The sequence below is a fragment of the Eutrema salsugineum genome, unplaced genomic scaffold, assembly GCF_000478725.1.
Source record: "Eutrema salsugineum unplaced genomic scaffold, Eutsalg1_0 scaffold_14, whole genome shotgun sequence".
Lineage (NCBI taxonomy): Eukaryota > Viridiplantae > Streptophyta > Magnoliopsida > Brassicales > Brassicaceae > Eutrema > Eutrema salsugineum.
The window spans coordinates 5,910,123-5,934,241 of NW_006256877.1; the positions used below are offsets into that span (position 1 = coordinate 5,910,123).

The 24,119-nt window shown below is 33.3% G+C and overlaps 4 protein-coding genes and 1 pseudogene across 4 annotated transcripts; 2 read left to right on the top strand and 3 right to left on the bottom strand.

Moving 5' to 3' along the window:
• Positions 1-1,848: 1,848 nt before the first annotated feature.
• On the bottom strand, positions 1,849-2,936 carry LOC112088538. The gene is made up of 2 exons (XM_024158922.1): positions 2,812-2,936; positions 1,849-2,720 (listed from the first exon to the last, which is right to left on the bottom strand). Exons 1-2 carry the CDS (start codon positions 2,863-2,865, stop codon positions 2,358-2,360), a joined length of 417 nt encoding a protein of 138 aa, XP_024014690.1. The 5' UTR covers positions 2,866-2,936; the 3' UTR covers positions 1,849-2,357.
• Positions 2,937-3,117: 181 nt separating this feature from the next.
• Positions 3,118-4,219, bottom strand: LOC112088537 (uncharacterized protein At3g43530-like). Its single transcript, XM_024158921.1, has 3 exons — positions 4,198-4,219; positions 4,064-4,099; positions 3,118-3,951 (listed from the first exon to the last, which is right to left on the bottom strand). The coding sequence occupies exons 1-3, from the start codon at positions 4,204-4,206 to the stop codon at positions 3,313-3,315; spliced, it is 684 nt and encodes a 227-aa protein (XP_024014689.1). The 5' UTR covers positions 4,207-4,219; the 3' UTR covers positions 3,118-3,312.
• An 8,574-nt stretch (positions 4,220-12,793) lies between these two features.
• LOC112088420 lies at positions 12,794-13,577 on the top strand (annotated as a pseudogene).
• Positions 13,578-21,257: 7,680 nt separating this feature from the next.
• Positions 21,258-21,485, bottom strand: LOC18022765. Its single transcript, XM_006405727.1, has one exon. It carries the CDS (start codon positions 21,483-21,485, stop codon positions 21,258-21,260), a length of 228 nt encoding a protein of 75 aa, XP_006405790.1.
• A 1,611-nt stretch (positions 21,486-23,096) lies between these two features.
• LOC18022766 lies at positions 23,097-23,324 on the top strand. The gene has a single exon (XM_006405728.2). It carries the CDS (start codon positions 23,097-23,099, stop codon positions 23,322-23,324), a length of 228 nt encoding a protein of 75 aa, XP_006405791.1.
• Positions 23,325-24,119: the final 795 nt, after the last annotated feature.

The window sequence follows — 24,119 nt, forward strand, 5'->3', positions numbered from 1 at the left end:
GACAACATAGTACAACTAAGTGTAAAAATTAAACATGTCAAAATTATGGTTAACCTAACAAATTAAACAAAATAAACAAATAAAACACTTAACCTTTATAATATATAAGAAAACAATGTTAAATGAACATGGACAACATAATATTGGTTTGTTGAAACAATGTATGGATTTCCCATCAACAACTTCATATGATACATGTAACTCTTTCATAATAGAACCATCTTACGAGGGAGAAAACGCAATTTAAATGATTTTGTTCAAATTTTATTGTAATCTACAATTAAATGATAAACATAAGTGTATAGTCATGTGGACAACTATAAAATATAGAATTATGCCCAGGACAATTAAAATAACCAAAATGGACAACTATGAACAATTTTGGACAACATGACGCATTGGTACAACTATGTGGTATTCTTGGTTTTGGCGACTTGCAGCACATGTTAAATTAAAAATTGCGGCGCCGATACATGTGTTAAAATAAATATATTATATGTTGATTCAGATAGATAGAGTGAAACTCAGCATTTTGTTAAGTAGCCTCCTATATAAAGAAATTCAGAAAATATTAATTAGGAAAGAAAAGAATTTCCCTAAATCGAAAACTAGGATTTAGCCGCCGCTGAACAAGATGCCTAGTTACAGTTTGGGTTCTTCCTCTTCCAAACACTCGTGGGGCAGTTCATATTACCGAACTGATGGAGATTGGGGTATGCGAGAAACGTGCTTATGTGGTCGTCTTATAGTTATCAGAGAATCGAAATCTGAAGCCACACGAGGAAAGAAAATGTATACTTGTCCAGATTGGACGATTGAGGTAATAACTTTTGGGGTTTTGTTAGGGTTTTGTTTGACAATGACGAATTAGTTGAATTTCTTCCCATTTTGTTTCAATATTCGCGAATTCGAGTTTTGGGTTTAGGAAAATCTGAATTTTTTTTTGATTTCGGGTTAATGTTATAAGGGACTTCATCATAATTATGACCACATATGGAAATGGTGGAAAGATGCTGTTACGGAAGAAATATCATGCCTCAAAATTCGAGTTGATAATTTCAAATCTGGGATGAAAAGCATGCAGAACATGAGAGTTGTCTGAAACTGCATTCACGAGAATAGCTCCTTTGACACACATGAATCCAAAATTAGGCAATTCAGAAAGCTCCTAGCTGGGATAGAAAGAGAGCTTGGAAAGATGAAGGAATTGATTGCCAACAGAGGTGATGGATATATGATAATCACATTTTTCATGGTGTTTGTTGTCGTTTCATATTTTTTTTAAGTAACAAGTGTATCTTTTTAAGTTGTATTGACAATGTGTTTGGATTTTGATTTCCTCTTCTTTTCTTGTTGCTCTGCTCATTGTTATCCCATTCCTAAAACTCCTTTGTCCCAGTTGTCTAAATGTAAGCTTTTTAAGTAGAATGTTGTATTCCTCATGTGTTTGGATTTTGATGTTTCTCTGTTCAATGTTGTCCCAATTATCCCATTCCTAAAACTCCTATGTAACATTTTCAAACTTAATTGTCCCTGTTCAAATGTAATGATTACGTAACTGTCCCAGTTTTCCAAATGTTACCTAAAAATAGAAAACATTGTCCTAGTTGTCCAAATGCATCTACAAAAAATTCCAATAAACAAACACTAAAATAAAATATCCAACACGAACAATGTTGTCCTAGTCGTCTAAACGATCAATCCAACATACTACTTCCAAAGACAAATATTTTAGTTATCTAAAAATAAAGATACCAAAATCCAACAAACCCAAAGTCTAAAAACACCAAACAACAATCCCAATTCTAATATAAGTCTAAAAAAACGAAACAACAATTCACCCACACATTCTACTTCCCTTTATCCTTTTACCCTTATTTCAGCTGTAAAAGGGGATCACATGTATCTGGTTGGCAAGCCCTCTTAAGTCGTGGTTCCTCTGGATTAGACGGCGGATGCCTCTTAGTAGCCTTGGTCCTCTTGAATGGTCCTTTATCAGGTTGGTAAGCTGCTGCCCTTGCTTCCTCAAATGTTCGGTATAGAAACTCATCTGGGTAAGATGCAGGTGAGCAGGCTATTGCTGGTGCTGAGGAGGCTGGTACTGATGCTGAGGAGGAACCTGGTGCAAGTGAGGAAGAACCGTGTCCTGGTGCAAGAGGTGTGGTGGCAACAGCTGGATCTGGTACAAGTGGAGATACCATTGAGGCTGGTGGCGCTGGCGAGTGCACTGAGGCTGGTGGCGCTGGCGAGTGCACTGAGGCTGGTGGCGCTGGCGAGTGCACTGAGTCTAGTGGCCCTGGCGAGTGCACTGAATCTTGTACTGGTGAGCGTGTTGGTGCTGTATCGGAGACTCCCTGTCATGATGGAAGTACCATCGCTTCAAGAGTTTTCACTCTTGTATCCATGCCTTTAACCTTCTCTACAATCTCTTTAAAATTATTCTCCATTGACGCCTTCAGCTCCACCACTGACGCCTTCAGCTCAGCCACTGATATAGGCTCATCTTCCCTTGGTTTCTCAGGAGGGACTTGAACCCGAGAAACAATATCAACCTCATACAGCTCTCTCCAAACGATCTTTTTCTTCTTCTTGGTTAAGTGATCAATCCAACCCTCGACAATGATGTCAATAAATCTGATACCATCATCAAAACCAGAATCTCCGATCTGCGCCAATAGATCTTCTTCATCCGAGTCAGCCTCCAAAATGCTACTAATTTTCTGAAAATATCAACAAATTAATACCACTTACTACAAATAACACCAACCATGTTTAATATCAAACACATATCAATAATCAAAAAGCATTGACCTCAACACTAGAGCCAATAGCTTCGTTGATGTCATCCACTGGAATACCTCTCATGGCTACATCAGTGAACCTATGCTTGCAAATATTTGGACAGTTAGGCTCAGCAGGTACAGCTTCACAAAATCTCCTTCCCAGACTTGGAATGCACTCAAAGGCAAGAATATACAAAGTCAAAAAAAAATTAATCTACACAGTTGTCCTAGTTGTCCACAAACTAAATATAAATTAATCTAAACAGTTGTCCCAGTTGTCCACAGACCAAACATATATTAATCTACAAAGTTGTCCTAGTTTTCCACATACTAAACAAGTATTAATCTACAAAGTTGTCTCAGTTGTCCACAGACCAAACAAGTATTAATCTACAAAGTTATCCTACTTGTCCACATACCAAACAGATATTCAATTAACTGAGATGTACATGTAGAGGAAGAATGAAACCAAAGATTGGACATTCAGCTCCTTTAGATTTTATGCTGCCATTGAACTTGTGACCACATGCTAGATCTCCTTCATAGCATTGTCAAACATGTAATGCCCCCAAGAAAACGTTCTGCACAGTTTCAGATCTCCCACTGCTCTTAGCAAGAATGGGTCAATATTTCCATCAGCCTTTGACTTCGCCTTCAATACTTTGCATAAAAACAAAAATAATGCCATCTTCTTCCTGTCCAAAGAGGTCTCCTTCATTTCCTCTTGCTTTGCTTCTACTTCTGCGATCTTGATTTTGTCATCCCTGCCAAAGTGCTTTTGCACAAACTTCAGTTTCTCCAACTTCTTATAGTCCGCAGGGTAGTCATGGCAGTCAAGAACACATAGCAGTGCATGCTCCCTCAAAGAATATCGAATAGGCACTCCATTTACCACAAACCATGCCTCGTTTTGCTTCTCAGTATAGGCTGTGTGAAGACGAAGCATCCACAACCCTTGATTCATGTGGTTTGGCTCCTTAAACATATGAAACAAGTGCTTGAACTGCGGATGCGATTTGAACCACTCCAACTCTTCTGGCAGATTCCCTATCACATCAAGTACACTCTTCACTGCACACCTTGTAATTATCTTACACGCCTTGCTATATTTGGTTGGACCAAAATAAAGCTTCTGAGGTGCCATTGGTTGGCTGTCATATTCGGCATCCTGAAATTCAGACGACTAACACAATGTTATATAAATTAGTTCAATTTCTTGTCATAGTTGTCCACATACCTATCATATATTTGAACTAAAGTTGTCCCAGTTGTCCACATACCAAACAGATCTTAATCCACAAAGTTGTCTTACTTATCTGCAGACCAAACAGACATATAACTACATATTTGTCCTAGTTGTCTACATACCAAACACATTTTAATCAAGAAGAATGGGAGTCTTAAACGAACATACTTCTTGCATTCATACATCCTCCTCTCGCATTTATTCTTCCTCTTTGTTTAGTGGCACTTTTTCCTTCTCCTCTTCCTCTTGGTTCTCTTCCACTCCTTCCACCTCTTCCTCTTGGTTCTTGGAATTCGCTTCCGCCTCTCCCTCTTGGTTCTCAGAATTCGCTTCCGCCTCTTCCTCTTGGTTCTCTTCCAATCCTTCCACCTCTTCCTCTTTGTTCTTGTTGTCTTCCACTCCTTCCGCCTCTTCCTCTTCGTTCTCGTTCCCTTGCACTTCTTCCTTCTCCTTTTCCTAATCCTCTGCTTCATCCTCTCCTGGTATTTTGCCGGCACCATCATTTGCAGTAGGTGTGGCCGTGCTCACTTCGGCGTTCTCGATTTCAGGAGGATTCTCATTTTCTGGGTCTTCGATTTCAGCCGGGTTTCCTTCCGCCGCTGGAGATTCAGGTTTCTTGATTTCGGGTTCTTCGATTTCCATCGGGTTTACTTCCGCCAGATTTGTAGGGTTCTCGTTTTCTGGGTCTTCCATTTCAGCCGGGTTTCCTTCCGCCAGAGTTTCAGGATTCTCGTTTTTGTTTACCGATGGGTTTTCAACTTCCACCGCTAAAGTAGAGTCATACTCCTTGCCATTTTTTATCACCTTCGCCATATATCGGAGATTCGGGATTCTCGCAAGTAAGGCTTCTCGGATTCGCGATTTTCGCCTGAGAAAAACAATTCTACAGGGTTTAGAAAGCAAGATTAGGGCTTAAACGGTTTCGAGGGAAGAAATGGGAAATTGAGAAAGTGAAGGAGTTTGAATCGAAAGAAACCGATTCTAAGGAGTGGAAAGAAGAAAGTTCGAATAAAAGGAAGAAAATGAGAGAAAATGAAAAGGAAAATGGTTTTCAGAAATAGTTAATTCAAATAACAAAAATAAATTTGAATGGGTCGGATTATCGGATTAACCGATAAACAGATGAGTTTGACCCTAGTTTTGATGTAAATAATCGAACTTTCAGAAAGAGAGTATGATTTTCCAAGATTTTAGTATTTAAAAGAAAAACTAAAATAAATTAATTATTATATTATGTCATTTCAGCTTTTTTTTACATTATGGTATATCAGCCCTTCGTTTTCATAAATTCCAAAATATCTGTTTCTCTCCTATTTTTTTTTTCTTTTTTTTTCATTCCAGTGGCCAAGTAAATATTCGTGAGCTGTGGTGACTTGTGGAAGTGGTGGATCTGAATTCACGTATACAGCAAATACAGCTAGTGGCACCCACATCTGCATATAATCCAGAAGATGGTTGCTTGTGGTAGACATTTTAGTTAATTGAAATGGAAATTCTTGTTTTAGTATATAGTATCGTTGCTTTGAGCAAACCAAACTAACAAAAATGAGTTCAGAATTTTATTCATGTTATTTTGACTTGTGATGGAATTTGTGATTGGTAATCCTGGTCAGAATCTGCTTGGCAAACATATAGGTCTCTTAAAGCACCCACATTGGCTAGAACCTTAGAAAGAGTTCCCAAATCTAAAATATTATTATGTTAAGATAATTCAGTTACAAAATTAAATTTTATTTTAAGTTTAAGAGATAAACTACTACTAGAGAGACAAATGTTTTTTAAGTATCTCATGACTATCTCATTTGAGAACCAATCCTTGCTTTCTCTCTCCATTATTTTTCTCTTTTTCTTTAGTTGTGAAATACCATCTCAGATCCCGCCAATAGAGATGCTCTTAAAAGTTTAAAATATATCATTACTTTTATAAATAACAAATAAGGCTAGAAAAATACAAAGATAATAATATGTTTAAACAAAAAAAATCAAGAAATAAGATGCATAACTGGTTCTAAGATTGGGTCAATAAATTGAATATACATGGTGAGACATAAATTTGCGATTTAACCATGAGTCCACAGAAATGGAAAGAAACTGTTTTGGGCATTATTGAAAATTACCCATAAACCCCTGATAAATCTATGCCACATCCACAATTAATTTCTTTAATAGGTAGATAATCATTTCATAGGGTAGCTTACCTAAGGAGTAGCTTTTATAATATCTGGCAATATCTTTATAAAAAAAATGTGAGCCACTCAATGTTTTCCTGCCGAAGAGAGCACTTAATGCTCAAATATCAAGAAGATCTCATTGACCCTTGCACTATATTGCTCTAGTTGCGTAATTATAGGTGATAATATGGTTTGTTGCTCTGCTATATAATCTATTAGCACATGTGGCAATATATATATATATATATATATATATATATATATATATATATATATATTATGGCTAATTCACTTGTTATCGACTATTGAACATGTTAGCACTCAAACATTAATTTTGAAAAACTATTTCAAATTCAAATAAATTAGTGGTTAACAATTATTAGATTATATATGACCAAGTAAATTAGCATCTAACATTATTATTTCCGCAATAAAAAACATGTTAGATTGATAACAATAATAATTTATATATAAGTTTACATCTAATATTATTCTTACACGGTAAGAGAACATGTTAGATTGATATCAATACTGAGTTATATAGATTGTTTAAAGGTTCTATTATTTTGCTTAGTGCACTACAAATAAATATAACACATGATTCAAATATGTTAACGGTCTAACAATGATTTGAAAGACTAATTCAAATTTTAGAGAAAAAACAAGATTATTTCCTTAACTGGCTTTTCAGCCTTTTCCATTCCTCGAATCCGCCGCTACCACGATCCGCATCAAATCGCCAAAATAAGAGCTCCACCGCGTGGCTGCTGAGAACATGCACATGTTTTACCGCCGCGCATGCCGCCAAGACGCATCCACTTCCTGGACCCAAATGACTTTTTAGCCACTGACGCAATTCCCAATTTTCAATCCACTCTGATGCCTTTGTATCTCTTACGAGTCGCTTGAGTTATCACTTCCCACCTATTTTTCTCTGGATTGTACTCTTCCACCGCCGTCGTGACTTCCGAACCACCATAACCTGATGAAATTGAGGGATCCTTATGCATAGAAGTGATGATTGAAACTAGAAAAGAACTCGAAAAACTATCGATTACCTTCACTGCAGTAGAAATAACTGTAAATCGAGCTTGATGATGATGTTTGGCAGTCGAAATTAAGTTTGCGATAACAAAACCTCAAACGGGATCAATATGCTAAGGAATTGCTGGTTAGTGGTGGTGACAATGATTTTGATTCATGGTGGAATTAGATTTATAAAATAGAAAAGAACCTCCTAAAAAGGGACGGAGTGATGTTTTAAAGAAAAGCAATTTTTGAAACTGCTAAATAAAATATCTTCTCCCTCTATAAAAAAGAATTTAAAATTTGAAAATAGATATCATTAGATTTATAGAGTAGGCAGTCATTATCTCACTTAAAACCATCTATAGATTATGAAGAACGTAGAGACTTTTCTGTATTGATGAAAATTAAACATAAGAAGAAACAGTTATTGGTTAGATCTGCAAATAGACTTATTTAACGTTAAGGGATGCAAATTCTCTTTAAGATTTATAAGGTTAGAAAAAATTTAATCAAAACTCTATTAATTTTAATTATAGAGGGTCGATGATATATATATATATATATATATATATATATATATATATTGACTTTTAAAGTTTAGAGGCAGCACAGATGTTTCAGTTCGTTATGCTTAAATTGTTTATGCATATTATTATCCTATATATCAAGAATAAGTACAAGAAATGACCACCCCACTAACACAATTTGCAGAAATGACCAAGCTCAAAAAATGACACTGTATAATTTTTTTAATACATTTTCACCCCTACTAATCTATATGGCTAACCAATCATCTTTCTTTCTCTTTCTCTTTCTCTCTCAAATTTCTCTTTCTCCATTCTCTTTTCTCATTTCTCCTTTCTCCTTTCCCCTTTCTCCTTTTCGTCTCTATTTTGTATGTCTATATTGTATTTTTTTTCACTTTCATCTTCGAGATTTACTCTTCGAAAATAATATTTCTCCAACGATATCAAATCACTCTTACCAGAACTGCTTATTGAAAAGTCTAGATCCAAAATTTATTGTATATAATCAAATCTGGTGAAATTCTATCTTCGATTTGAACTTTCAATCAAAAATTAACATTGATTTTGTTGTACACCGGTATAGTCATCCTGACTTCTCCATCGTTAATCAAATTAAGTTTCTTTTCTGACTTTCTTTGTAAGGAATAACAACTCCGTATTCAACTGCTAGAACAACCGATGATTCTATTAGATTGATGCTAACATATATAATAATGTGTGTCTAGCTGCATTATTTTTATAATTTTATTGTTAAACTGCTAATATATCTAATAGAATGTTATATGTATTTTTAGCACACTAACTAAAAAAATAACACCTTTAACAATCTAGATAATTTATTATTGTTATCAATCTAACATAGTTTTTACCTAGTTAATTATAATGTTAGACGTTAACTTATATGTAACGTGCTACGTATATCAATAATATCTTTAGTCATCTATATAACTCATTATTGTTATCAGTTTAACATATTTTGTACCTAGTAAATTATAATGTTAGACCTTAATATATATGTAACGTGCTAAGAGTATTAATAATACATTTAATCATCTATATAACTCATTATTGTTATCAATCTAACATTACATTTATCGTGTAAAACATAATGTTATATCTCAATTTATATGTTTATATATGATATAATTACTATTAACCTGTAACAAAATATGTAATTTGTTATTATAATGTATATTGTTCATCTGACATAAACAATTTGTGTGGTTGTGATTAATGGAGAGATATCTCCCCTACCCTATAAAATCTTCGCAGCCAGCCTACAAGATTATATCTTTTTTTGTCAGACCACATCGTTCAACTTAGCAACAAATATCTGGAGGTACAAGAGTCTTTGCCGATGACCATAAATACAGTAACTTTAGTTTGCTGTGGGCCCTTGGTTATTCTTGCAAATTCATCTCCCTTTTAGATTATTGAGCTAATTAACTCATATATCAATTCCGAAGAATATAATTTTGATATATGTAGCAGAAAAGATCGTGGCCGGATCTGAATTAAAGCATCAAAGAAGTTGGAGATGACTTTTACGTAATATAAAGTTTGCATTACTATTTTACAAACGATATGCTGAGAATTTTGCTTTATTTGTCATTTAATGATAAAACAGAATATTATGATTAAAAACTTAAAAAAGTACGTATGTATATTTTTTATATCTCCTTTATATAAAAAAAGTTTACTTTGCTGACCTCTCAGCTATGACCTCTCAGCTATGCCACATAGGAAATAATAATCAGAAAAATAATCAGCCAATCAAAACATCTCCTCATTACATGTCACCTAAAACAGTCAGCCAATAAAAACATATTTATATCCCTGCATAACTAAAAACCTCCATTCAAAATCATGTGCATACCAACGAAAGACGAATAGAGGATACCCCAATAAAGAAGCCCATAATAGATTTAGAACCCAGCCCAAACAAAAAACTTAATCATCTGCAAATGTCTTCGAGCCTTCTTCGTTGTATGTGCATCTGTCACCTAAAATTACAGAAACAAAATCAAACCAGTAACGATTCTTCTTCCTCCCATTTCAAATTCTACATCTCCACAAACGATTCTTCTTCCTCCCCACAATCCACGTTCTCCTGCTGTAAATACCTACGATGTGGAAGCTTTAATTCAAAGGCCCTCGCATTGGTACAGGGACAACTATTTTTCAATGACGTCGAGTCCGGCCTAAGCAAGGATGCACTGGTTTTCAGACTCATCCATTTCTGGGAAGCAAGGAACCCTACGAAAGGTGGCTTACTCATTGGCCTCGAGTTACTCCTCATTGATGAGCAGGTATGGTAAATTTTTAAGAGTCATGAATACATAACACCGAATCACCACACTCTTCTTATGATAAGTTCTACTTGCGTCTCCTACTGTAAATTCTGAAGGCTTGATCTCCTATTGTCAATTTTTTGGCAAATTATAGCTAATCAAACAACCCCACTTCAATCTCCAAATACTAACTTAAAATTGTAATTTTATAAACCGATCCAGGGTACCGTCATTCAAGGTTTCATTACACCCAACAGAATTGCACTCTATGAAGGCAGACTCAAAGCAAATTTCATCTACAGGCGCACCAATTTCTTTGCTACCCCTAACAAAACCATGTTCAGAGTTACAGACCACAAATTCACAATCTACTTCACCGATTTAAGCATCCTCACTGAACTCCCGCAGCAGACTCAACAGATGGACGTTCAGCGTTTCCGTTTTCATTCCTTCGAGGAATTCAGCGCCAACGCAGACAAAAAGGCGATGTATACGGTATTCTCTATAACAAACAAACATGCAATAACTATCTAACATACTGTCTTCACACCATCACATAAAATAATATGATCACCACCTTGACAATTGCAGATATTATCGGTCATCTAAAGCTCATTAACGGCTAAATCTTCACCAACACCTGATTTGGAATCTGAAGGCCAACAAAAGAGAGGAGTATCAGTCCACCTTCAGCCTAGAGAGTAAACAAAATTCTATAACCTTCTCGACATACTTATGTAAAATATTTAAATCATAAAGATGGCGCTATATATTTATGTGCAGAGGACCAATTGTCAACATTTACCACTGGGACAACACTGCCGCAGAGTTCCGCAAAAAAATTCAAGCAAGCGAGACAACCCCTGTAGTGCTTTTGGTCACCACAGTCAACCCTAAGTAGCAAAACACATGATACATGGTCCGTGTGGAATAGACAGGCCTCGATCCCCATGCATGGAGAAACAGGTTTGTACCAAAAAATATCCACGCCCTTATACACATCATACAACGATCGATAAATCAGGATACGTAATTTATCGTTGACGCCAACTTGAGAAAAATTATGTCATTAAAAAGGGCACGAAGTTGGATAATAGATATGTTATCCCTCTTAACATGGCTATTCTGAAAAATTATAAGGCACACATTAATATTGGTTGGTGCAACTGAACAACTGCAATAAAGTACATATTCAAATACATTACTAAAGGAGTTGATAAGGCCACCGTAGTTATTGAGAATGGAAATGATTCTGGATCAAGCATCGAGGAAAAAGGTAAAACCAAGAAGCCGAGAAATAAGATACAAGAGTACCTAGATTGTCGGTACTTATCAGCACACGGAGCAATGTGGAGGACATTTGGTTACCACATACACAAACGAAAGCCTTCTGTCCAAAAACTAATCATCCATTTGCCTGGACAATAAAATGTCACCTACAAAGACACAGACAATCTAGATCGTGTTCTGGGGAGACCAGGGATTGATAAAACTATGCTGAGAGAGTATTTCGAGCTAAGCAAAACATCAGAAGAGGCTCGGAAATGGACATACGTTCAAATAACATAACATGTTGTATGGGATCAATCTTTGAAGATATGGACTGACCACGAAAGAGGAGAAGCAATCGGCATATTAGTTACAATACATCCAAACTTAGGGGATCTATACTATTTAAGGATAATACTTACTGAGGTAAGAGGAGCAAAGAGTTTCGAAGAACTACGAACAGTTGAGAACTTCCTGCATCCAGACTACAAAGCGGCATGCTATGCAAAACGTTTACTGGACAGTGACAAAGAATGGCATGCAGAAATGGTTGAAACACATACATGGGCAATACTGTTTCAATTACGTCAAATGTTTGTAACACTGCTTATATACTGTTAAGTCGGTAATCCTAAAGAGCTCTGGAACTGTTGTTGGAAGTCATCAAGCGAGGACATGACATACAGAAAATATTTGTTTTCACATATAAGAACTTAAACTTAGGAGATGTTGAGCTGGAACAATACATGATGCTGGAGGTAGAAAAGATTTTGCATCAACATGAACGCACATTACAGGAGTTTAAAGGGATGCCACAGCCAGATCCAAACCTTTTGAAAGAAGTAGGGAATACACTATGGAAAGAAGAAATAAAATACAGTACCGCTGAGCAGAAAGAGGAGCATGAAACCCTTTTTAAACAGCTCAACCCAGAACAGAGAACTATATATGAAGCAGTGATGGATTCAATTAAAAATCATCGTGGTAAGCTATTCTTTGTTTATGGACCTGGCAGGACAGGGAAAACATTCCTATACAGGACAATTATTTCAAAGATACGATCAACAAAAGGGATTGTATTGCAGTGGCATCTTCAGGGATCGCAGCACTGCTTCTACCTGGAGGTAGGACGGCCCATTCACGGTTTAAGATTCCATTTAACGTTACTCAAGAATCGGTTTGCCATATAATGCTTGCAGAACTAATCAAGAAAACAGATCTAATAATTTGGGATGAAGCGCAAATGACACATAGACACACTTTCGAGGCTTTGGACAGAACTTTGAAAGATCTAATGGGTACTGACAATCCTGACGCAAAAGAGCAAACATTCGGCGGAAAAATAGTTCTTCTTCTAGGAGATTTCTGGCAGATATTATCAGTTATACCACAAGGCACTCGGGCAGACATAGTTATGGCATCTATTAGCGAATCGTATTTGTGAAATTCTTGCCAGAAATATATATTGAAGAAAAATATGAGGCTGGAACAGTCTGATGGTGATTTTGCTAATTGGGTATTAAGAGTTAGGGACGGAACCGCCCCTACAGTTGAAACAAGTCATGAGATTTCAGATGATGGGCAGATGGTGGTGGTTGACAAGAAATTTACAAAAGAAACCAGTGGAAACTCAATAAAAGAAGTTGTGGAGGCAACATATGGCAATCATAATGTTTTGGAAGGAAACAAAGAATACTACACAGAAAGAGTCATTCTCACTCCACGAAATGAGACTGTTGATGAAGGGGAGTCCAGGGAATATCTGAGTTCAGATAGTTTTGCAATGACGGATACCAAATCCCCGCAAAATGAAAAATTGTATGCTGTGGAATATCAAAACTCATTTGAGTTTTCTGGATTGCCATCACATACGATTTGTTTGAAAATAGGTGTGCCAATCATGCTGCTCAGAAATATCAATCAAAAGGAAGGTTTGTGCAATGGAACGAGGCTTATTGTAACATATATGGGTGATCGAGTTATCGAGGGTAAAATAATAACATGCAGTCATATTGGTAAGAAGACGAAAATTCCCAATAAGAATCTGCTATGCTATGACAATCAACAAAAATCAAGGACAGAGCTTAAAATCGGTTCTATTATACTTGCCCAAACCGGTGTTCACTCATGGACAATTATATGTTGCTTTGTGAAGGGAAACTTCAAAGAAAGGGCTAACCATCGTTCAAGAAGAAAATACATCAAAAGAAGCAGTTAAAAACATTGTTTACAAAGAAATCTACTATGGGCTCACAAACTAAGAAGGTAAGTGAATCAGACACCCAACAAAATATTTAAACAAATTTCTTACGATCTTTTTCAAACAACAAAAATCAATATATTATTATGTCTATTTAATTAGGATAAAATAGATGACAAGAAGATTCTTATTTGCATTGCTGATCTTCGGTACAACTATTACACGGGTATCTATGAACTTGCTCCTCAATGTCTTTATGATATAAATAGTTTAATAGTTCAGCTTACTCTTCTATATAAATTACTTATGCCATTTGTTTTTCCTTTTAACCTACATCTCTCTCCAAGCCAAGAATAAAGAGGGAAAAACTTTCGACCATTTTGTGTATCTCTGTCATTTCTAAAAGTGACTCAAGCTATCCAAAACTTTATGTAAGTATTTTTTTTCTCAATCTTATACAAACATAAATAAAGTAGAACATGAAACAACTCAGATGTTCATTTTTCTATACAGGTACCTTTATGCTCAAAACTTCATCATAGCTGGAATTTCTGAACAACATACTTAGAACATTTTTACAATAGCTTCTGATTTATGTTTGTTTCAATCAAATAACAATCAATTTATCCTAATATAGACTTCCTCAGCAGTTACTTATAGACTTTGGTTATATAATTACACAATGTGAAGAAAGTATTTTCGTTTTAAACAATATTTTATTTGTCAATTGGCGTTTTAAGTAAGGGTTTAATATAAATACAATGGTAAAATTATACATACCCAGAAATGGTAGAACCAATATTAGGATAAAATAAAATAAAATTATCAAAATAGAAAACAGTCTTCTACTCCTGCACAACCAAAACCCAATAAGTCTAAGGAGTCAAAACAAAAATAGACCACAACAACCACAACGATTTAATAACTTGAACAACACAAGAGACCCAAGAAAAAAAATATATTTAACCATAAACTTCAACCCATGTTACTAGAAAGTCCTACTACAGTTATTAGAAAGCTCAAATAAACACAAACATCGACAAATAAAATCTTATATGAATTTGCAACAAAAAAATAAAATAAAAACTATAATCACGCCAAAACAGAAACTAAAACGGACAAATAAAATATTGATTGACCACCTTCATTAAACAAATTAAAGCATTCAATAACGAACAATCAAAATACAAAAAAAAACACAAAATACCATGGGAGACCCACAACACATAACATACTCTTTCTCCTATGAAACACGTATCTCTAATTCCTACACAACTAGCACAATACACCTAATCATCAAAAGGCCACACACAGACCAAAGTGACATCATCATTGATATACCATACACAAGAAACGGGACATCAACAACACAGTCAACCTTGAGAAGAAACATTGAATCTCTTCTAACTATCATGAAATAGAAGAGACGGAAGCAAGAAGAACTACATCATAGTTTCTCCGCTTTTTCAACGTCGTCCAAATATCAACTCAAACTGATATAGATAAAACCATCAATATCTTCTTCAAAATTACAGATAACAATTTCCATGCAAGGTCAAGGATAGAAACAGACATTCTCATAGCCAATCTAGATGGTGTTAAAAGGATTCCAACTACTGATGAGGAAACAGAGGAGTGCACAATCTGTCTACAAACATTAAAAGAAAGAGAAGATATCAACAATCTGGCATGTAATCACATCTACCACCATTAATGTATTGTCAACTGGCTCTATACAAAAAAAAAAATTGTCCAATCTGTAGGGCAACAAATCTTTGATAGAAAAACAATTTTCCATTCAATGTACGGTTATTCATTTTTAAAATTATTGAGAACAAAAAGACCCATCATATTTTCACTGCTAGATGGTGGTTATAACAATATTTGGGGGGGGGGGAGACAACAACCATAATTGTAACAAAAATATACACGAAAACAATATTTTACTACCTACACGCTATCCTTAAGAAACAAACTCCAAAACAAGAAAAGATGATGAGTCAGAAAAAGCGATAGACTACATAATGAGCATTCTGGTCAAACAAAAACAGGGGAATATGGTTAGGATGAAGACGTTGTATTGGACATATGCCTTCTAAATAAAGCCCAACCAACAAAACTACACCACAATTGATATTAAGTTCTCACAATGATTGAAAAAAAATTGCGCAGAATAAAGGAAACCTGATTTTTGGTTAAAAAAAAAACTAATAACAGCATATCTTTATAAATTAAGCCATACCACTTTAAAATAATTTTAAGAAAACGAAAAAAAGGAAAGCAGACAAACAAATTAAAAAAATATTTTAAAACAATCAGTATCTGCCATAATGCATAATGATTCAAAAACTTTATCAATGAATTCAGAAATAAAATACAAAAACCTGCCAGAAATTACCTAAAAACCAAAGCAATCAATGATTTGGAGACCCACAATTAAATATACGCTGACTAAAAATGTACAAACCCATTTAAACATATAATAACATAAATCACGCATAATAAACCTACTACACAAGACAGCATATATTTAAAAACCAAGAAAGAAATTGCCAACCCTACGAACCCAAAGAAACAATTATCTTATGAAAGAAAATTTCATTTTCATCACATAAAATACGGCGTCTTAGAAGACTACATCAGCTTTGGAGACTACAACTTCTACAAACTCACCACATATCAACAGACATACGGTGAAGGAGGATAAAAAAAGTATGTTTATAAGTAAATAATAGAACATTATCTCTGCTTAGTAAGTTTCCCACCAAATAAAACTAATGATATGTTCTCGCAAACTAACATGCTGCTAAGAGTTAACCACAGAAAGGAGAGAATCGAAAGTCATGCCAAAACCAGATTATCATAACCACAACCAGAAAACTGGAGGTACACTTACAAAACTTCTTATAGATATCAAAATAAAAGAAGAAAAAAACATATTATATTGATACAAAAAGTGCTCACATATCTTTGCAGGAAAAGTGACACAACACTCTGATTTAACAAAATTAGAATTACACACTACAAACGTGACAATCATTGTTCGTATCAATCGCATGTGGGAAACACACAACCATACAAACAAAGACGAAAAAATACAAATGGTTCTCCTCTTCTTAGACGCAAAGGTATACACATGTTGCTATTAAATCTAATAAGTTAAAATTTCTTAACTAAATAAACTATGTTCACAACAGGGAGAAATGATCGAGGCAACTATGCACTATTCATTAGCAGAGCAACATAAAAAATCTGAAAGAGGGACAAGTATGTGAAATATCAGATTTCATAGTTCAAGCAAATAACAAGAAGTTCAAACACATGCCACATCAGTATGTAACTCGAATTACAAGCAAAACAAGGATTGTAGCACTAAAGGAGAACTATCCAAAAATACCTACAAAGAAGTTCTGGGTAAAAGACTACAGTCAATTACTACGTATAGGAGGAAAAAATTCAGAACTACCAGGTATGTCTACTATATTACATTATAAAATTAAACAATAACACAATATAAATACTCAAACTAACAGACAAATTATTGAAGATGCGATTGGGATGATACGCATCATACAAGGTATAAATTGCAAAAACCCAGACTCAAAAATAAAAATAACAGTAGGGCTGCTCATAAACAGGTAGAACAAAGAAAACAAGACTTACAAATATTTATATAATTAGAGACATAAACTAAACAAATCCATGCAGGGACACTATGATCAAACTAATAATATGGGATGAACAGGCAGCAATTTTCCAACAACTCATGTGTATTAGAGAGAGAAAATACTCAACAATGTTGATCACAAGCATGAATCCCAAAATATACAAAGGTACGCAAACAATGAAACAGATAAATAAATAAAAAACTAAAAAAGATAAAAACTAATTAATCCATTACTGCAGGAAAATTGCAGCTCCATTCAACTACCGCATCAAGATTTTTCTTCAAAGAAACAGTAAACCATCAGTGAAAAATGGAAAGATGGGAGGATTAAAGCATTAGGCCACACACGTAGTATAAGATGATGAAGACAACACACAACAATTGTATTGACATCATTTCTTGACATATCCCTTAAAAAATTAGACAGAGTCTGTTGCCTAAACCAAATATGTTATGTTTTTAACAAATAATGGGTTAAAAAATGAATAAAAGATTTCAATAAGGTAATTGAAAATAAGAAAAAATATATATATTGTATTTATTTACAATCTAATATAATTACAAGCAAGAAATATTCAAATAGGGTAAACACATATACACAAAAGAAAAATATAATAACTAAACAAAGTTACTACACAAGGCTAACAACAGAAAAATAAAATAATAAATATAACATATTTTGATATCAATTAAATGACTATCTTGATATTAGAAAAAAGAAAAACAAGAAAAAAACATAAAGTAAAACATGGGGGAAAAAGAAACTTTTTAACCTGATATAATTTTTTTTTTAAAGTCTGATCTATATACTTAATATACAATATACATTCTACAATTAATATTAAAAAATAATGAAAAAAAAAATATATATATATATATATTATATTTATTTCCAATCTAAAATAAATACAAACAAAGGATGTTCAAATAGGTCGAACACATATACAAAGAAAAAATATAATAACTAAAAAAAGTTACTACACAAGGTTAACAACAGAAAAATAAAATAATGAATCTACAATAAATCATATCAATTAAATGACTATTTTGGTATTAGAAGAAAGAAAAAATAAACAAAACATAAAGTAAAACATGGGGGAAAATTAACATTATCACCAGAAATAAATTTAGAAAATAAGTCTGATCCATATATTAAATATAAAAAAATCTATTCTACAATTAATATCAAAAAAAATATGGAAAAAACTCGGGCGTAGCCCGGGAAAATGCCTAGTTATCGTAAGATTATTAAAACAACTAGGGATTGCCCCGGGCTACGCCCGGGTTTTCAGAGATTTCTGTGTAATTAAGTTTAGGTTATAATTTGTATTTTGAGTATATAGAAAAACACATAGATAGTGAGTTCATATTTAAACAATGCATATCATTTGAGGAACTTCGAAGACCAATGATCATTTTCTTGGAAGATCTTATCTAAACCCTGCAAATAGCAAATGATCAGTCAAGAACGTAAGATAGTAAAATGATCCAAAACCTAACAATGATACTAAAGAAAAAAATAAAAGCCGTGCGATTCCCCTCATGAGCACACTGCTTTTTCTGCTGCTCATTCAGAAACGTTTCTTGGGATAGCTTGTTAATTAATCAGTCATGCATCGAGCTGAAGCCGATTGCACGTTCTTGATGTACTGTTTTAGAATTCATCAATCATCTAACCATTGTTTTAGATACTACTCGAACAAACAACAAAGAGATATACATTACATACAATAGCTGAAGTGGTGATTTCATTAATTTACCTTGTATAGAACTCGGCGGTTAAAATGCAGTCAGAATCAGTATCCCAGAACTAATCATGATCCCATGGGTAAAAATGCAGAAGGATGGGAGGAAGAAGAATCATTTCAAAATGCAAAGTCTTCACATACATGCAATGAAAAGGTAATGGTTGGCAAACTTAATGGTAGATATGATCGGGTCAACTGCATCAAGTAGATTTAAGAGCAATCGTAAGGTGGAAGAACATATTGGCCTGATGCTTTTCGTTCAATATTATATACTAAATATATAATATAATTGTAAAGCTGTATACAAATCTGAGGAACATGTGTCTTTGGATTTGTGCGAGAGCATTTGAGACTGGAACCAAATGGAACCAAATTTTTTTTATATATAGAATGGAACCAAATATATTACATATATATATGTACCTCAACTTGTTCATGCTTGCTCTTCATAAACCAGGAGACCTCTTTCCCGAAACTCCTTGTTCTATTCTCTTGCTAATTTTTTTTTCTTGCCCGTCATGAATTCCACGAGCCTAGATAGAGGTGAAGCTTTGTTGAATTTGCTCATGAAAAGCCTCTTCAATATCACTGCATTGGACTTGCTCTGTTTTCTCCTTACCATCAACCAGTACAACTGCGAAATTTCTAAACAATGTTTCAAATCTCAATTCTCACATCCAGTGCGATTCACCCTAATAAAAACCTCTTTGATGGAAGGACAAAAAGTAAAGGCCATATATCGTTGTTAAAATTTTGGTCTTCATAGTAAGCTTTAGGTAGACATCATCGTACGTTGTAGCTGTCTTTTTGATCTTCTTGCTTTTACCTCCAGCAATCAGATCAATACTCTCAGAATCAACACTGGAAGCAAAATTCAACATCGAAGTACTTAAAAAGGATGGTTAACCGGAGAGTCAGTTGTGACAAAGAAAATAACTCAATCCAAAACCAGAAATCCAAGAATTCACTCAATGATCTAGAAATATAGATTTGTGATTTGAAAGATAGAATCTATACGACTGAAAGGTTAAAATGAAACTCAAAAAAGGGAAAAATTTAACAGGAGAGACAATCAGAAACGGAGACTGAGAGATATTGAAAGGGGGACGTACCATTGTAGCTTCCGGGGATGTGGTGTCGGCCGTGGAAGTTCTGCAAGATAAGTTTCGCCATCGATTTTAGTGTTTATTCTTTCCACTATGGGCCAAGTTAATGTAGAGATTAAGATAGCTTATGAACTAGGAACATTAAGTAAAGCAGAAACAAATCTAATCACCAAAAGAACTGATATGAACAGATTAAAGAAAGTTTGATGTTGAAGAGATAATAGGCGCATTTGATCTTAATATGTAAGTCAAAACAATCGATCATAAAACTTATTTTCTCTTGCTTTGACTTTCAATATAGAAAAATGTTATCACAAATCTGTCCCCTTCGCAATTGAAGAATGGAGATGAGAACCGACACTTCCAACTCCAAATCAATAATTCTTCAACAACAAATCAGCACAAAGTCCACAGCTAGAGCGTATTTGATTAAGAAGAACCAGGGAGAGAGATACGGAGAAATAAAAGTAGGAAGAGGGAGCGTCAGTTTGGATTTTGGAGAATTAAAATAAGCTTAACAGACACTTCATCTGTGAAATCCTTATTTTGCAGAAATTCTTATTTAATGTTTATCCTTATTAATGGCTGGTTTTAGTTTAAGGCTGGTTTGTAACGTCAACTTTTTTTTGTCGATTGAATTTTATGTTTTTCCAATGTATTTGAGATGAGAGAAAAAGCAATCGTTAGAGGGGCTCATAGCTAGTAGGTGGAGACGAAGGAGACATAGCAGGCGAAGGAAATTATATGAAGGTATCGATTCAGATTTCTGGTGTTTTCTGGAAAGTTTAGCTCTCGCCAACGATAGAGAAGATTGGGGTGGAGATTCTTTATTGGGCTGATGGCTTAATTTTTTTGGGCCTGTATTTAATGGGCTTGTATCTATTCGACTTTCTGCGTTGCAATAAGGATGATGATAATTGAGTTTTTCAGTGATGTGGCATGTTTTAATGTTTTTATTGGCCAATTATTTTTAAATTATTTCTGTCGACGTGGACAGTCTGAGAAGTCAGCAAATGAATCCCTTTTATATAAAGTAGATACTGATTTAACAATTTATTTTCCATGAGTGCTTTAAAGTTTTCAACAATATAAACATTAAATTGAAACAGAGTATAACATCTTATTAATAAAGAAGTAATACATAATTAATGAAAACAAGATATGTGGATTAGATCTCCATCAATACAACAATCATATTAATTTTAAAATAGTTAAGTAGATCATATTTTTTTATAAGTGTTTCGGTTCTTTAGAATCTTTGTTCTCACAGAAGGTGGAGATTGATTACAGTTTTTGTGACAATCAGAACACTCTCCTGCTGATGATGAGCTTTGGCAATGGGGACTGCAAATCACACTGCATTCCACCTCTGATTTTGCTTCACCTCCGATCACAATCATCGTTATTATCATCATCATTATCAACATCATGCTCAACTTTTTAGCCATCTTTCTTGTAGGTGATTCTTCTTTCTTTCTTTTATGTATATATGAATGAATGAGTGATGATATGAACTTAAGTCTCTATTTATAAGTTTGAAACAGTGATGACTACGTCATTTCCAATTGATATAATTTGTAATTTATTTTCATTTTTGGACACATAAATCAAAAGGTATGATATCTAGGTAAATTATTATCTATTATTGTAATAATTTTTCGATATGTATATATTTTCTACCTATTTTATCATGGAAATGAAATTACTATAGAAAAGTTTAAGATTTTATTAGATTTGATAACAAATAATATAGATACATCTTCTTACTATAGCATTCACTTTCAAAAAAACCTTCAATTTTTTTTTTTAATCTTTATATATGATAGGTGTCATATTTCAACACTATTTTCACATCAATTATTGTTTTTATTAACGTTGACATTATTTATATTTATGTGTATTTTTTCAAATCTAGTTATATAAATTTTATCATTAACATTTTATAACATTGTAATATTATTACATGTTGTAATTTTTATATTTTAAATGACAAATTTCTGATGTCTTCTTATACAGGTATAACTTTTCCTCCATTTTAATATATCATGTTATTATTGATTAGCAATTTGCTAAGGAAGTTTGCCAAAGGGTGCAACTATAAATCATTCCTCCTAAAGAAAATATCACATTAATTCGCCTAAATTTCTTCATCCTAGACATTGTGTATCTAGTCAGAAAATTAAAATGAGATTTTGGAGTAAATTTGCAGAAGATTAATTTAAATCATGAAAAAATTAATTTAAATCATGAAAAAATTTAATTTAAATTGAACCTAAAATGATATTTAAATTAATTAATTCGAAGTTTTTTTTAAGTGAATGCTATAATAAATATCTCTGGACGGAGCGGATATCCGGATCCGAATCCAAATCCAAAATATATTAAAATAATGATAAATTTTATTTGTTATTTAATATTTTGTAAAAGAATAAACCTTTTTATTAAGAAAAAATATTTTAATTTATTTTTAATTATTTTATATATAAAAATCTCAATTATATTATAAAATTATCAATAAAATATAATTTAAATATATTTAGAGGTTAGGGATTCAGATATGGATATCTGAATATTATAATTTAACTATCCAGATTCGGATCCGGTTTTGATGGATATGGGATTTAATTATCCAAATCTGGATCCAATCCCTTCAGATATCCGGTTTTTCGGAGCGGCATCCGGATCGGATCTTGGATACCGGATAATAATTCCAGCCCTAATAGTAAAATGTATCTATACTATTTGTTATCAAATCTAATAAAATCATAAACTTTTCTATAGTAGTTTTATTTCCATGATAGAATAGGTAGAAAATATATACATATATAATTCTAATAAAATATTTTAATGAAAAAGTATTACAATATAGAAAATAATTTACCTAGATATCATACCTTTAGATTTATGAGTCCAAAAAATGAAAATAAATTATAAATTATATCAATTGGAAATGACATAGTCATTACTTTTAAAAACTTATAAATAAAGACGTAATTTCACATCATCACTCATTCATTCATATACATAAAAGAAAGAAAGAAGAATCAAATACAAGAAAAATGGCTAAAAAGTTGAGCATGATGTTGATAATGATGATGATAATAACAATGATTGTGACCGGAGGTGAAGCAAAATCAGAGGTGGAATGCAGTGTGATTTGCCGTCCCCATTGCCAAAGCTCATCATCAGCAGGAGAGTGTTCTGATTGTCACAAAAACTGTAATCAGTCTCCACCTTTTGTGAGAACAAAGATTCTAAAGAACCAAAACAATTATAACAAAATATGATTGTTGTATCGATAGAGATTTAATCCACATATCTTTCTTTCATTAATGATGTATTATTTCTTTATTAATAAGATGATAATTTTTATATTCTGTCTCAATTTGATGTTTTTGTTTTTTAACATCTGATTCTCAATTTGATGTTTATATCACTGAAAATAATTTAATTATAAGTAATCATGTGATTTAATTTGTTAGTATTTTTTGCAAAATTAAATCTAAAAGAAACTCTTTAACCTATAAAAGAGTCATATACATATACGGATATACGGCCATAACAAAGGTGCTTTGCAGAGCCATAGAGAAAATTTCCCTAATTACCAATGTTTTTAAATCCGGACCGGAAGACGAACCGGAAAGACTTCTAGATCATGGGTCAATTCGGTCCGACCGGGTCAAACCTGGTTCATTATATCATTTATATTTTATATTAACTTTCAATATTGTTGCTAACTTTACGTTTTTGTTTATTGCATACTTTACAATAAAAGTAAATTATAAAAAATAAATTCATTTGCCAAATAAAAAAACCATTCATAATAAAACCCTACATCTTCTACTTTTTTTTCTCAAAAAACCGCCGCTCTCATCTTATAGCTCATTCTCATCCTTCTAGTTTCTTTTTCTTTTCTCAAAATTTAAGTTTCTCTAAACAATTTTTTAATTTTTTTTTCTTCCTTGCATCTGTATTTTCTTTTTTGTTATTCTTCACAGTATTGTTATATATCAGTAGTAAGCATATCAAACTGGATCAGAGAAAACCAACACAAAAAAATAACATAACTGTTACAAACACCA